The sequence below is a fragment of the Quercus lobata genome, chromosome 5 (genome assembly GCF_001633185.2).
Source record: "Quercus lobata isolate SW786 chromosome 5, ValleyOak3.0 Primary Assembly, whole genome shotgun sequence".
Taxonomy (NCBI): Eukaryota; Viridiplantae; Streptophyta; class Magnoliopsida; order Fagales; family Fagaceae; genus Quercus; species Quercus lobata.
Genome location: NC_044908.1, coordinates 12083840 through 12096980, shown reverse-complemented (window position 1 = coordinate 12096980; position 13141 = coordinate 12083840). Strand labels below are relative to the sequence as shown.

General features: G+C 34.7%; 1 protein-coding gene across 1 annotated transcript; it reads right to left on the bottom strand.

The window, feature by feature from the left end:
* LOC115988662 (beta-galactosidase 17-like) lies at window positions 1–9729 on the bottom strand. The gene is made up of 19 exons (XM_031112253.1): window positions 9484–9729; window positions 8527–8631; window positions 7859–8054; window positions 6827–6915; window positions 5621–5701; window positions 4825–4919; window positions 4461–4531; window positions 4123–4213; window positions 3932–4049; window positions 3753–3848; window positions 3617–3665; window positions 3323–3510; window positions 3153–3224; window positions 2830–2979; window positions 2473–2523; window positions 1413–1566; window positions 1058–1203; window positions 887–952; window positions 1–638 (listed from the first exon to the last, which is right to left on the bottom strand). Exons 1-19 carry the CDS (start codon window positions 9637–9639, stop codon window positions 525–527), a joined length of 2088 nt encoding a protein of 695 aa, XP_030968113.1. The 5' UTR covers window positions 9640–9729; the 3' UTR covers window positions 1–524.
* Between the last annotated feature and the right edge of the window lie 3412 nt (window positions 9730–13141).

Sequence of the window (13141 nt, the reverse complement as noted above, 5' to 3'; positions counted from 1 at the left end):
TAATTGCAAAGGATAATTCATAACAAAACCAAATGTGTCACCAAGACAAGGGATGCATGTGGATCAAAATCTTAAAATTACGGTTAAGTTATACACGCCAAAAGAAAAAATCACAAATTTGGGGCATGTTTAGCTTAGCCTTTGGCTTGAGGGGTATTTACAAGTTACAACCAAAGAAAGGGAAAACAAAGAAAACCACAAAGTTAAAGACATCAATCAACAGTCAAGGCAGATTCTTCCAGGAAGCTTTTTGGGGTGAGGGTTGCACTTGCACTTGCCCGGTCTCACCCCTACTGGACTCTCTATTCTTTCGACAAAAGCCTTTTCTATCATCTGCTTATTCTCCATCACACTTAAATATATCCTCTAGAGGATACAAAAAAATGACACATTCTCCTTTGCTATAAACAACGAAGTATGGGAAAGATCTTCAGGAGGTCAACAATTAAGCTCTACCTTTTCCATGTTTACAAACAAGAACCAGGGTGTTCTGTATTACATGGTATCTTATAGCTGATGCATATTCAATTTACTTGATCTTCATTTGAAGTCTGGCTGATCAACTGACATGTGAAGTCTGGCTGATCAACTGAGTGTATCACAAGTTTAGGGCTTGGAGATTCTAACTCAAGTACAACCTGTAATTAAAATCATTGAAAAGTTCAAGCATAAAAATTAAGTGAAGAGTAGGAAAAACACGACATTAATATATCATAATCTGAAAGTTGGGAGATAAAATATACATGTTAAAATGAATGACACCAGAGAAACCTATAATTATGAATCTAGACGGTAATTTAGCCTACTATAACATTAAAAGAATCACAAAACAAACATCAAAATTTGATAACTAGAAGATGAAAATATAGCTTTTGACATTTCCTACCACAACATTTTCCCCTTGCTTAAGAATTGGAGCAGGGACATAAAGGCTGCATTGTGGTCCCCTCATCTGCAAAATGCACCATTTATCAATTCTCACAGAAAATGAGTACAACTATAAAAGTAATATCAAACCACAAAGGAACCATGTAAAATAGGGAAACAGGAAGCTTACCGGCCAATATCTTCCTATATTAAATTCATTGACAAATGCAATGCCTTTACCCCAACCATTGAATGATATGAATGTGTCTTTAATATCATTTTCTTTGTCAATAGAGAAATGGCCGGCATAGAATGATGGTTCTTTTGAAACATTCTCTGCATATGAAAGTCAATGGCTGTCCATTAATGTTCTTCTCTCCATCATTATTCATAACCTCACTAATTGATGCTTGGAACATGGATAAGAGTTGTGCTTGATCAAACAAAGAATGATCAGAGATATTTAATAGAGAAAAATAATACAAAGAGTAGAATAGAACATTATGCTTGGTTTTCATCATTATCTGAGAAAAGACTAGACTTACCTTTGGCTTTTCTGCGGGCTGATTTTTCTGTGGATTCAGAATATGCAATGACAGGATTGGTTTTTGGGACCTCATTCAGATTGTTAAAAGGAAATGAGAGCATTTTCCATCCTTGCAGAATTCTCCCGTCCAGATAAACAGAAGACAAAATACCCTGCCAAAAAAAAAAAATACAAGAAAGAAAGAAAGAAAGACCAGTTGATATTATCTGTTACTAGGAAGCACTGTCTTTTAAAGATGTCAGGAGGAGAAAAAAGTGCAATATTGAAATTTCAGTTATGAAGTATGGGAAAGATATAATACAGAGACTAAATCAAGTGTATATATACCTTACATCACTGGATTTTTATTAATTGTATGTGAAATTTACTTGATGGAAATTCCTTGTTTAATAATTGTAACTGAATGTGCAGTAATAATAACAAAGATGATGAGAACAAAAATCATATTGCTTACAATCTGGACTATGATTCTTTACTCATTCCGCAATTTGATTTAAACAATCAATATCAGTTCTACCAATTACTAAAACAATTAACTATAGGTGGTAACAAAAAAATAAGAAAGACAAAAAGACTCCATATTTTGTTGTTTGGCATTAGTATTGGTATTAGCCATTAAGGTTCTTTCTTGTTGCATATCCTGCCAATTTTTTAACAACTTGAGGTTTTTAACATTACTCATTAAATTGATAGCTGCTATCTTATATAGTTAGTGTCAACTTTACAGAAAACAATGAATGAATAGATAACCATGCTGCACAGTTACAAATAACATTCTGAAGGATTTAACTACTGGATAACAGCACACACGAACTCAGTTAAGTGTTTTTTAACATAGAGGACTTAAAACGAACCAAAGTTTCTTCTTATAACCTTCGGTAATATGTTGAGTACGAAGGATTAGAACTCAGTCAAAAATTTCTCCAGAATGCAGTCTTTTGGATAACAAAGTAAAAGACTCCATTCTTCATGACTCAGAAATCATAATTTAGAAAATACATACATACATACATACATATATTTATATATATAATTCTCTATTTTGCAAGATACTTTACCTTCCTGTCAAATATGTATGACCCGTAATTTACACGACCCATATTTTCAACCTACAAGAACAGAAAACACTTTAGTAAAAAATGTATAATTTATAGCATCAATACAGAAAATTCACTTTGTGTGTGATTCTGGGTACGAATAATACATATGTAGAATATGTAGATATATATTGCAGAGAACCCCCTAGCACTAACATAGTAACAAAAGAATTCATTGCATATTGAAATTCTTATGTAGCATGGCTTTACTAATTACTCCAAGCCAGGAAATATAACAACATTCTCATATAGTAAGCTTAAAGCCCTAAGTCAAATGATAATTATAATAGTAAAAATAAAAACAGGGTAGTTAAGCACCAAAACATATAAGCTGATGTTGGAGATGCATTTAATTTTAGGAAGGCCAAGCGTTTGATTTGACCATCTTTCCATTGTACCAACAAATATTGGTCTGCCACCATTATCTTCAGAAGAGCATGATATAAAAACTTGAGCTCTGTCATGAACCTGCAATAATTTTAAAGAAGTTAAATTCTTTTCCAAACTTTCTTAGATCCTAATCCCTAAGATCCAAGAATGATAGTATTGCTTTCGTCGGATAATAAAACAGAATGATTAAATAGCAACAAAGCAAACATCAAATTAATCAGCTTAAATATAAACTTAAGGGAAGGCTGCACCTTTGGTATTGATAGAACGCTTCCATCGGCCTTTGCAGCATATTCAGATACATATAATAAAAACCCAAACATCTGATCATGAAGAACAGTCAATTTCAACAACATAGAGCATGCAGCGTTTTTTGACATCCAAAGGAATGTATAAGCTACAAGAAATGATGCTTACTCACCTGGCCCACAGACTCCATTGAAATTGGGTTTTCAGATTTAACAATACCAATGGAGTTTATCCTATTAAGTATATCAAACAAAAATTCTTTTTTCTGTAAGTCAATAGGTCCATATCCTGCCTTTTCCTTATTTGGCGGAACTGAAGGAAGAGATTTTGTGCTGTATTTCTTTATAACACTCCGAATTGCTGAAAGCAGTAGAAATTTCATAAATAGAACATCTTTTTCCATGATCATAACTTGCAACATAAAATTTGAGTTAATTTAAGTTGGCTCCAAGTGTGCTAAATATACCCTTGAATTTTGCATTGTTCACATCACCAGTTTCCCTGATTGGTGCATCCTGGAACAAGAGGCATCAGTTCAGTGAGTTTATCGTGCACCAGGAGTCAATATAGAAGTTACAACAAACAAGTTAATATTTCCTCACATAATCATAAGAAGTGAGGTCAGGCTTGTAATCAGACTCAATTCCACCAGTATTCGCTCCATTATAGAATCCAAAGTTTGTACCACCATGTGCCATCTAGAAATTAGAAAGCCAAGATCAAAGTATTACCATTAAAGGGATCAGTTAACAGAAACAAGTTCTGGCATTTGAGTGCATACATAAAGCACAGCAGAACCATTTCGAGACAAAATCTTTTCCAGGGCAGCTGCTGTAAAATCAGCATCAGTCTCTGCAAGCTTCTCTCCCCAATGTGTAAGCCAGCCTGTGTAAAACTCCCTGAAGCAACAAGCATCATGAGAATTGAACCACTGATCATTATATAAATATGAATTACTAGCGAGACACTTACGCTGAAAGTGGTGGTGACTTTCCAGGGGCGTTGAACTTCTTTTGTAACTGAAATATTGGCCAAGGCTCATCACCAGTAGTAAAGTCAACAGCTACATACCAGAGTTAGTTAAAGAGTAGGTTATGAGTTACTTGGATGATAGTCAATGTACATATATTCATATGCAGATACACACAAACAGAGAAACATGCTCACAACATACAAAAATGAATTAAATAGTTATTGATAACTGAAATAAATAAATAAACGGTAACAAAGAAAGAAAATCATGAGAAAGATTAGTATTCATAACTTAGAAAATGTAGTATAAAAGATTAAACTTTGATGTTGAAATTTACCTGAAAATACTGCATCTCCAGATATTGTTCCTCTCTCAAGAGTTTCCCTAGTACCTCCATCTGTAGTATACCTAAAAACCATTAAAATCCAATCAAGAAAGGATGAATGATTAAAGAAGAAATCAATGACTCAATATAATATAACCTGAAACATTAGTTCGAATCCCATTTTAGACAACATGTTAAAACAATAACAATAACAATAATAATAAATAAAAAAAAAAACCTCTATGGAAGGTTTTATACAATAAATTAAGTAAAGGATGAAACTTTACAAAATGTAGACATAAACATATGAGATTAACATGATATATTTCTACATAGAACCAAGATGATCAGTCTAAAGACAGAAAAAACATCTTACAAAATTATATCATCCCCAAGGTGACTACGAGCGAAGGTGACAAGTTGATGAAGATAAGCTTTGTCATTTCCATATGAACCATATTCATTTTCAATCTGAAAAATTAATCTCACATTATGGAATCTTACTGACATTGAAATCTAAAACAATCCCACTTCAGTGGAACTTGTAGTTAACAACTTTGACCACCTAAAAAATCTGAACAATGATTAAGATGCAATCATAAATTTTCAGTTATCCCTTTTAATTGATTTATTTGGATTCCCTGGAGGAAGCATGTAGAAGAGGAATGTAATTATCATTCCCTTTCCATTTTAAAGACAATACATGTGTCCATATTTTTAACCCAATTGTCTACATAGATATTTGTAAGTTCTTATATAGCCCTTTTATGGTATTTATTTCCCTTGGTCATATGGTTGAAAGATGAAGAGAATATTACCAAAAGTTGATAGAGGAGGAACTACTTATGATCCATGACACCATTTTTTGAAGGGGGAAAAAACGACAAAAGAACTACATCTTAAATCTATTTGTTCAATTATAATCCTTAAAAGTTTTCCCACTCATTATGTATAACATTCGAAGCCCAGAATTTGAATTTATTTTACATAATTCTCAAGACTTAATGACTAGCACCCTCCATCTTTAATTTAGAGTCTCTAACATGAGATGGTGCTTAATTTTTGCAAACAAGAAATCTAACCCTAATTATGTCCTCATTAATTTTTTACATCCTTTATCAGTTAAATGTCATCAAAACAAGTTCTAGTTAAAGAGTAATAAATCCACATACTTGAACCATTATAACAGGGCCTCCATTTTCGTAAAGAAGAGGAGCTACTTTCTGAAGCAGGATTGCCCACCATCCTTCAACCTTGAATAGTTCACAATAGATATGATTCCATAGTAAACATTGAATAGTAAAAAAGAATATAAAGACACAATTAATTGATTCACAATGCGAAAGATAGTTCAATCAAAATTAAAATCATTTTAATTTCACAGAATCTACAAAACATTATTAGGTCAGCAAAAGAGAGCCTCATTATGAACACAAACATTTTAGGACCTTCTAGATGGACTTATAAGGCTATACCTTTATGACAGAACAAAAAGATTACACCCGGCATTTTCAATATATTTTTTTTGGGTACAACGTAAAGTTCTGGTACAATTAACTTGTAAAATAAAACAGATGAAGATAGAAAAAATTGCTTCAACCTTTTTTCCCTATATTTTTCAAGAGATCTATCATATGTCAAGCAATGGACAACAACAAAGCCTTGGTCCAAAATTTTTTGGGGTTAGTGATCCTCAACAAGATTAGTTAGCGTCAGCCACATGTATACTTTTCCTCTATTCTATTTTATCTAAAGTTATAGCCTCTATTACTCCCTTAATTGAAATGTCCTTTTTAAGTACTACTAATGTCAAGTAGTGGAAGTCCAACGAATTAAATATTCAATCTTTTAAAATCTGAAGAGAAAAATAAAACAATCAGGACAGAGATAAAAGACATAACATAATATGGAAGGCATACAGTTTGACTAATATGTGTTTTTCCTATATATGGTAGTGTCTTTAATATATTTTTTCTTACTTATATATATATATATGAAAGGCATACAGTCACTACTTTACTTTCTTATCTAGCTGAATAAAGAACTTAAGAAGAAACCTAATTAAGGCTATGAGATTTAGCTGAAAGGTTACCTCCCACATAAGAATGGGTGGGGGGAAAGGTTAGGGGTTCAAAAATCATTAGGTATGTGGGTGATTACCATTCACAACAACAACAAAAGGAGAGAGAGAGAAAGAAAAGAAACCTAAGAAACTATTGCTAGGTTGCTTCCTCATTTAGAATAAACTGTTACCGTCTATTTAAATGAAAATGACATCCAAGGAACCTAGTTACTAAGCACGCAAAACGTGCCAAAAAAACCAATTGATTGTGTTGATATTTGTAACTTATAAAACAGCTATGAAAAAGAAAACATACTAAGTGGAGGAAAGCAGGATCTGATGATCTTAGTCTGACAGTTGGCTCTATGGCAAGTAACCAGGCAGGGAAACCCCCCAAATCCCACTCTGAGACAGAAATGAAGAACAGTAATTGTCATGTCAACAACATATTATCTCATCATCAAGTTCAACAACAACAATAGAAATACAAAAATGACTTGTTGGAAGAACAGCCAATATTGATAGATGGAATAGGAGCACCTCCAACTCTTTTGGGTCAAAAAAATGACAGCACCTCATAGGAAACAAATTTATGCCTTTATCAATCATCTATGAGGATTTGATATATTATATGCTAACTAAATTATAATACCATAGCTAAGTGAGGACACTCATTAAACAAGAAATACAAGCCATTTCACCCTTTTCTATAAATCAACCAGCAATGACTTGCAGGAAAATGTTTACTCAGCAAGAAACATGTTTACAAATCACAAGTTTTATAGTCTGAGAATTAATCTCTCAAAATTGGGGGTAAGGAAGCCTACCATGATCTCTCCCAAACCCTGCAAAGAGTGGGAGCTTTATGCACTGAGTAAAACTTTTTTTTTTTTTTCAAAAATGACCAAGGATTGGGAGAAGCACTTGGTATCATTATGTAATTAGAACTTCCTAAAGACTCCTAAAAATTATATGAATCATCACCTGTAGGAAGCAACTAAGGTTTTGTTTGTTTGTTTACTAGAAAATTAAATAAGTAAAATCATTTTCCACAAATGGAAATATTAAAAAAAATATTTATTTGATACTCACAGTCTCTCACCAAGAATAATACTGCCTAAATTTATATCATTTAAAGAATTTATTTTTCAACTTAATTTTTTTTTTTTTTTAAATCAACCATATAATGGTGCACCATAGATCATAAAGCAATTATCCAGCTTCAGTATGCACTGATATCAGAAATTAAATATGAATATGTATATCTAGTAACCTAGTCATGTGCAGTAAATTTCAAAATGTCCAATAACAAATTATAAAGCACCTAAATTTGACAGTAATGCCTGACCTGCACATATATAAGGGCCAGGCCGAAGCATAACAAGGAAACCAAGTTTGTGGCAGAGTTTGAGAAAAGATACTATATCTGCAATCCCCTCAAAAACTAGCTTTCCAGGTTTTGGTTCATGCAAATTCCAAGGAACATAAGTTTGGATAGTATTCAAGCCCAAAGCCTTTGCTTTCAACAGTCTATCTTCCCAATACTGCAGTGATGAAAGACAAACAGCACATCACAACAAGCAAGAGTTAACTTAAACACAGAAATATTTGTGTTCCACGTAGACTTCCATGAGACAAAAACTACACAAAGCATAATCAGTTTGGTAAAGCATATTAAGGGAATAGTTGCACATATGTGAAGCTTGAGGAGCTCCACAGGTTTTTAATCAGCATGTTAAATATTGGATATCTATATATTTTCTATGTCAAGTAAAAGATTTTACAGAAGCTCATTAAAGTTTATCTTTCTCTGTCATGTCATATTAAATTATAATTTTGTTTTTCAACAAATCAGAAATATCTTATTGTTGTCTCTATTGGTCAATATTAAGGCTGGCTTGTGTATTTTTATAAATCTTTTGCATCTTATTAGGTAGCATTGACTACAAGAGGTACCCTTCTCTTACAAATAAATTGATAAGGTACTAATTTCCAAAAAGTTTACTATAAGAACACCTCTGGAAGAACTCGGAAATAATGCAAGTCGCCACCAATAATTTGGAATGGTTGTCCATCTTTCCAAAACATGTCATTGGCAATCTCGAATTTTTGAGTAGTAACCTGAAAACAAGAGAATAAAAGCCTCACCCCTTAAACTCACAGGCTCTTTCAAAATCAAGAGAATAATTGTCAAAATCAATACCACAATTGAATGTATATAGCATGAAAATCAGCTGTAAGTCTATGATTGACAGCCAAAAGATCATTCCAACCAATTCCTCAGCAAAAAATAGGCAGTACAGTTCCAAGATTTAAGTGCAAATCATCAAGCTAGAATATTTTACTCTGATCAAGTTGTAAGCTAAGGAAGAAAGAAAAGCAACAGATAAAGTAAATTATTAAGCTTTAATTTTGACTACAGTATTGATTTCTAAATTAGTTAAATTTTGACACACTCCTCATTAATATCCAAAACTTGAAGTTGTTTTTCATTTCAAACGCTCCTCTTGACCTAAGTACTAATAATTCCTTCCAACGAAACAAACTAACCCAGAACTCAAAACCCCAGAAACAATACAACCCAGTATTACATTTACAAAGACAAAACTTATCAACACCCAAAATCTAAATTCTTTTACTTTCCAACACTTTCCCATCAACCAACCACACTGTGCTACTTGTTCAGCATCAAACTCAAAGCTCCATACGAAATGAGTCAAACTAATCCAGAAGCAATATCACATAGAATTGCATATACAAAGACAATATTATCAACACCCAAGATCTAAATTCGTTTACTTTCCTACACTTTCTCATCAAAGCAAAACACACTGCATACTCAAACATTTCATATGAAATTAATCAAACTAATCCATAAATCAAAAACCCAGAAATAATATCACATAGAATTGCATTTACTAAGACAAATGAGCACAAAGAGAGAGAGAGAGAGAGAGAGAGAGAGAGACTTACTTTCTTGTGTCGAGAGAGAGAATGGTCATGGAGTGAGTGAGAGGAAAGAGAAGGTAGAGGAGCAAAGACAGGGACGAAGGCACACAAGGCAATGATAGCGAAGAAGGTGCAGAAGAAGAAAGTGGTTCTGTTTCTTGAGCTTCGATTCCTCGCCATTGCTGAGAATTTGGAGGTTGACTATTGATGTTACAGACGCACTGGGACTCTATATCATGGTTTGTGGGACCGTTAGACGTTACTTGGGAAAATTTCTTAAAACTCAAAAAAAGAAAAAAAAGAAAAATCAAAGTTTGTCATTTTTTTTTTTTGACAAATAAAATCTTCATGTGTATCTATTTAAAAAAAAAAAAAAAAAAAAAAAAAAAAAAAAAAAAAAAAAAAAATGAAAGCTGATTGGGATCGTTTAGGGTGTCTAACCTTTTCTCCTTAACTCTGGACTTTAGTTGTGTAGACCTTCGTCATGGAGTTAACAAATGATTCTTGGACCTATAACTAAGTGACCAACTCTTTTCTTATCTTCTCTTTAAATACACTTGCATGTCAATGGAGTTGCACCGAATTTGAATCCAAACCGCGAGAAATTATTAGGTTCATCGAAAGTACTGTTGAAGGAGTCTACTAGGAAGATTGTTGAAGTGATCCACTAAAATGACTGCTGAAGTGGTCTTTTTTGGTCCTGTCAACCAATAAAACTTTGACACATATGTAAGTATGACATCACATAGTGGTTTTTTACATTTTTATTTTCCTAATGTTGGATTGGAAGCTAACTCACATTTCTGCATAGGTAATAGAGTTTCATTGGTCGAGACATGAGAGGACTATTTCAATTGTCCTTTTTATTGGACCTAATAATTTCTCGCAAGTTGCATCAAGTGAGCCTAAAAAAAGGGTATAACCCACCGAGCGCATTCTTATGAAAAAAGTTATAAAGTTTATTGTCTATAGAACCCTATGTTTGTTTTAATGAAAAACCTTATGTGAAAATAGTTTTTCGCTTTTTTTTTTTTTTTTTTGTTTGATAGTATTAGAAAAAAATGGGATAAAAGAAAACTATATTTTAATTTCCTTTATTTAGCTTGGCTTGAGATAAAATTGTTTTTCACTAAAATTTATAGATAACAACCTTATCTCCGACAAAACTAGATAAAGAAAACAATTATTTTTCATATGAAGCTAAATAAGGAAAGTCAATAGATTTTTTTTCTAACTCATTTTAAGGCCTTACCAACTACCAACTAACAAGCATAAGAAAATAATGTAGTTTTCTTTTTTTTTTTTAAAATTTGAAAATTGATTTTTTTTTTTCCATTGTAAATCAATCTCTCTCTCTCTCTCTCTCTCTCTCTCTCTCTCTCTCTCTCTCTCTCTCTCTCTAACACGGTCACACCTGGATGGCCAGGTTACTTTTGTTGGTCCTAAGAGAGGAGAATCACGTTTCTTCCCTCTTTCTATGTGTGTATTAAAAATACTTAGTATTTAAAAAAAAAAAATTGTTATTGTTTGATGGATGAGACTACAAAAGGGCAAAAGGGAAGGGCACTAATGATCCAATGCATTGCAAATCTAGATGCATGATGGGGGACGATGCTTATAGTATAATGATATATATAACGCCATATTGTTCAACATAACATGTGTACAGACCATTGATGCATTTCAACAAGTCTTATTTTTACAAGTTTGTTGCGGACACAATTTCTACCCCAATTTTTTTTTCCATAACATGTGAGTGGTGGACAATTGTGTTCTTATGGATATTGTAGTGATATTACTTTTTGATGAGGTGCAAACTCGTCAGTCTCAGGAGGCAGATGGAACTCCCCGTTAGCGTCTGGTTCTCTTCAAGAAGGGTGGTCACCGGTGTGGTGCCTGCCACAATGTCTCCGATGCCAAAGTTAGAACAATCAAGATGTTTATAGAGCTAACAGTAAGAAGTATCTTTTCAGAATTGTAGTCTCGTACCTTATGCTGCAAATGTGAGAGTTTTATATCTGTCAGTAAATGCTCTTCTTTCATAACGCCTCAAGCCCAATTATGAGGCTTTTATTAGTCCCCAACGGTCTGCTTTACTGGTTTCGTAACTGCCCAAGTTATTTGCTGGCACCATTGAATGTCCTTCCTTTCCTCGTCGTTGATGGTTTGTTCATCATCAGAGAGTATCCTCGTCATTACTATGGCCTCGTCACTATAACGTGTTCTCGTCAATCCCATCAATTGCCCCCCAGGTTCTGTGGTCGTCAGTGACGTGTCATGAGGGCCACAGAAGGTGAAAAGTTTCGTTCATTGAGTTGTTTGTGACGCTTGGGGTTCCGTTTCGAATTTAATGAGGGATGGCGGCGCGGTATGGAACGTGGCCACGTGGCATATGCTGATTGAGGGTATTAATGGCATGGCCCTTGGGTTTCCTGTTGCTTTTCAGTTTCCTTGGGTTTTTGGGTTTTTAAAAAACTTTTCTTTTCCTTCACTCTGGTTTTTCTTTCCCTTCCTACTCCGAGCGTTTGTCCCTTTCGTTTCATTTCTGCCTCCCTTCCGATTTCATTCCGGTGGTTTTGACCTTGCTCCGGCGACAAATTTCTCCGGCCTCGACTGTTCCTTTTCTCAAGGTACGCTGTTTCTTCGATTTCTCAGATTATTTTCTTCATGAACTCTTTACAAATTCCTGATTTTTCTTTTGTCTTTTACTTTTGCTGTCTTTGTGTTTGGGCGTTTAGGATTGGGTACCCTTTTCATGGTTAGTTCTTCTGAGGTTTGGGTAGCTTGCCCCTCAGTTTCTTTCTTTTTTGCTCGCCTAGGGGCGGCTTTGGGTGTCTCCGGGGACTTTTTTCCTTTGATTGGGGATTTTCTTTTCGAAGGTAGTGGGTTGAGTGTGGTTCTAGGGGAGCTATCTCCAATTTTAGGCCGGTCATTGGCTTGGTTTGAGAGAGAGACGAGGAGAATGTCGGAAGTGAGATCTAGTGAGTTAGACACCGAGTTGTCGTCTAGTGGCGGCCCGATCGAGGGTGATACAGCCGTCTCTACCCCTCGTTAGGTTAGGGCTTTTTATGCTCTCAATGAAGAGTGTGGGTTGGACGCTGATACAGTGGCCAGGTTTAAAGATAGGTTTCAATTTCCTGCGCGGGTCCGCGTTCGTCAGCCTGGTCCTGATGACCGGGCTTGTCATTTCTTTCCTGGTGAAGTGTGTCTCTACGAGGCTGCTTTCACTTCAGGACTCAGATTACCTGTCCATCCCTTTGTGATGGAGCTCCTGGATTACTTTGGCATTGCCCCCGGGCAGCTTATGCCTAATTCCTGGAGGATAGTTATTAATTGTATGGAAATATGGCTAGCGGCCAATGAGGACATGATCAAAGTAAGTGAGCTCGTCCATATCTACCGTTTGAAGGAATCAAAGGAGTATGGATATTATGAACTAGTTCCTTGGACGAGGGGGAGTAGAATCGTAAAGGGTCTAGCCTCGTCATTCAGGTACTGGAAGTCACGTTTCATTTTCGTGTCCGAGGATGGCTTTGAGACCCCTTCTAGCGAGGCTTGGGGTGATATCCCAAGGTTGCTTCGTCGGTGGGGAACCCCAGACTTAGGTGCGTCCATGTTTCTTCTTGTCTGTTTATTTTTGTCTTGCATGTTTGGTCGTCATTAACCGTTTGCTCATTTTCTT

Coding starts and splice junctions, on each gene's coding strand:
- LOC115988662 (XM_031112253.1), bottom strand. CDS start 9,639: ATGGCGAGGAATCGAAGCTCAAGAAACAGAACCACTTTCTTCTTCTGC. Junction 4,532..4,824: donor CTTGGGGATGATATAATTTT/GTAAGATGTTTT, acceptor AATGGTTTTTAG/GTATACTACAGATGGAGGTA. Junction 3,666..3,752: donor ACCTCACTTCTTATGATTAT/GTGAGGAAATAT, acceptor CTCTTGTTCCAG/GATGCACCAATCAGGGAAAC.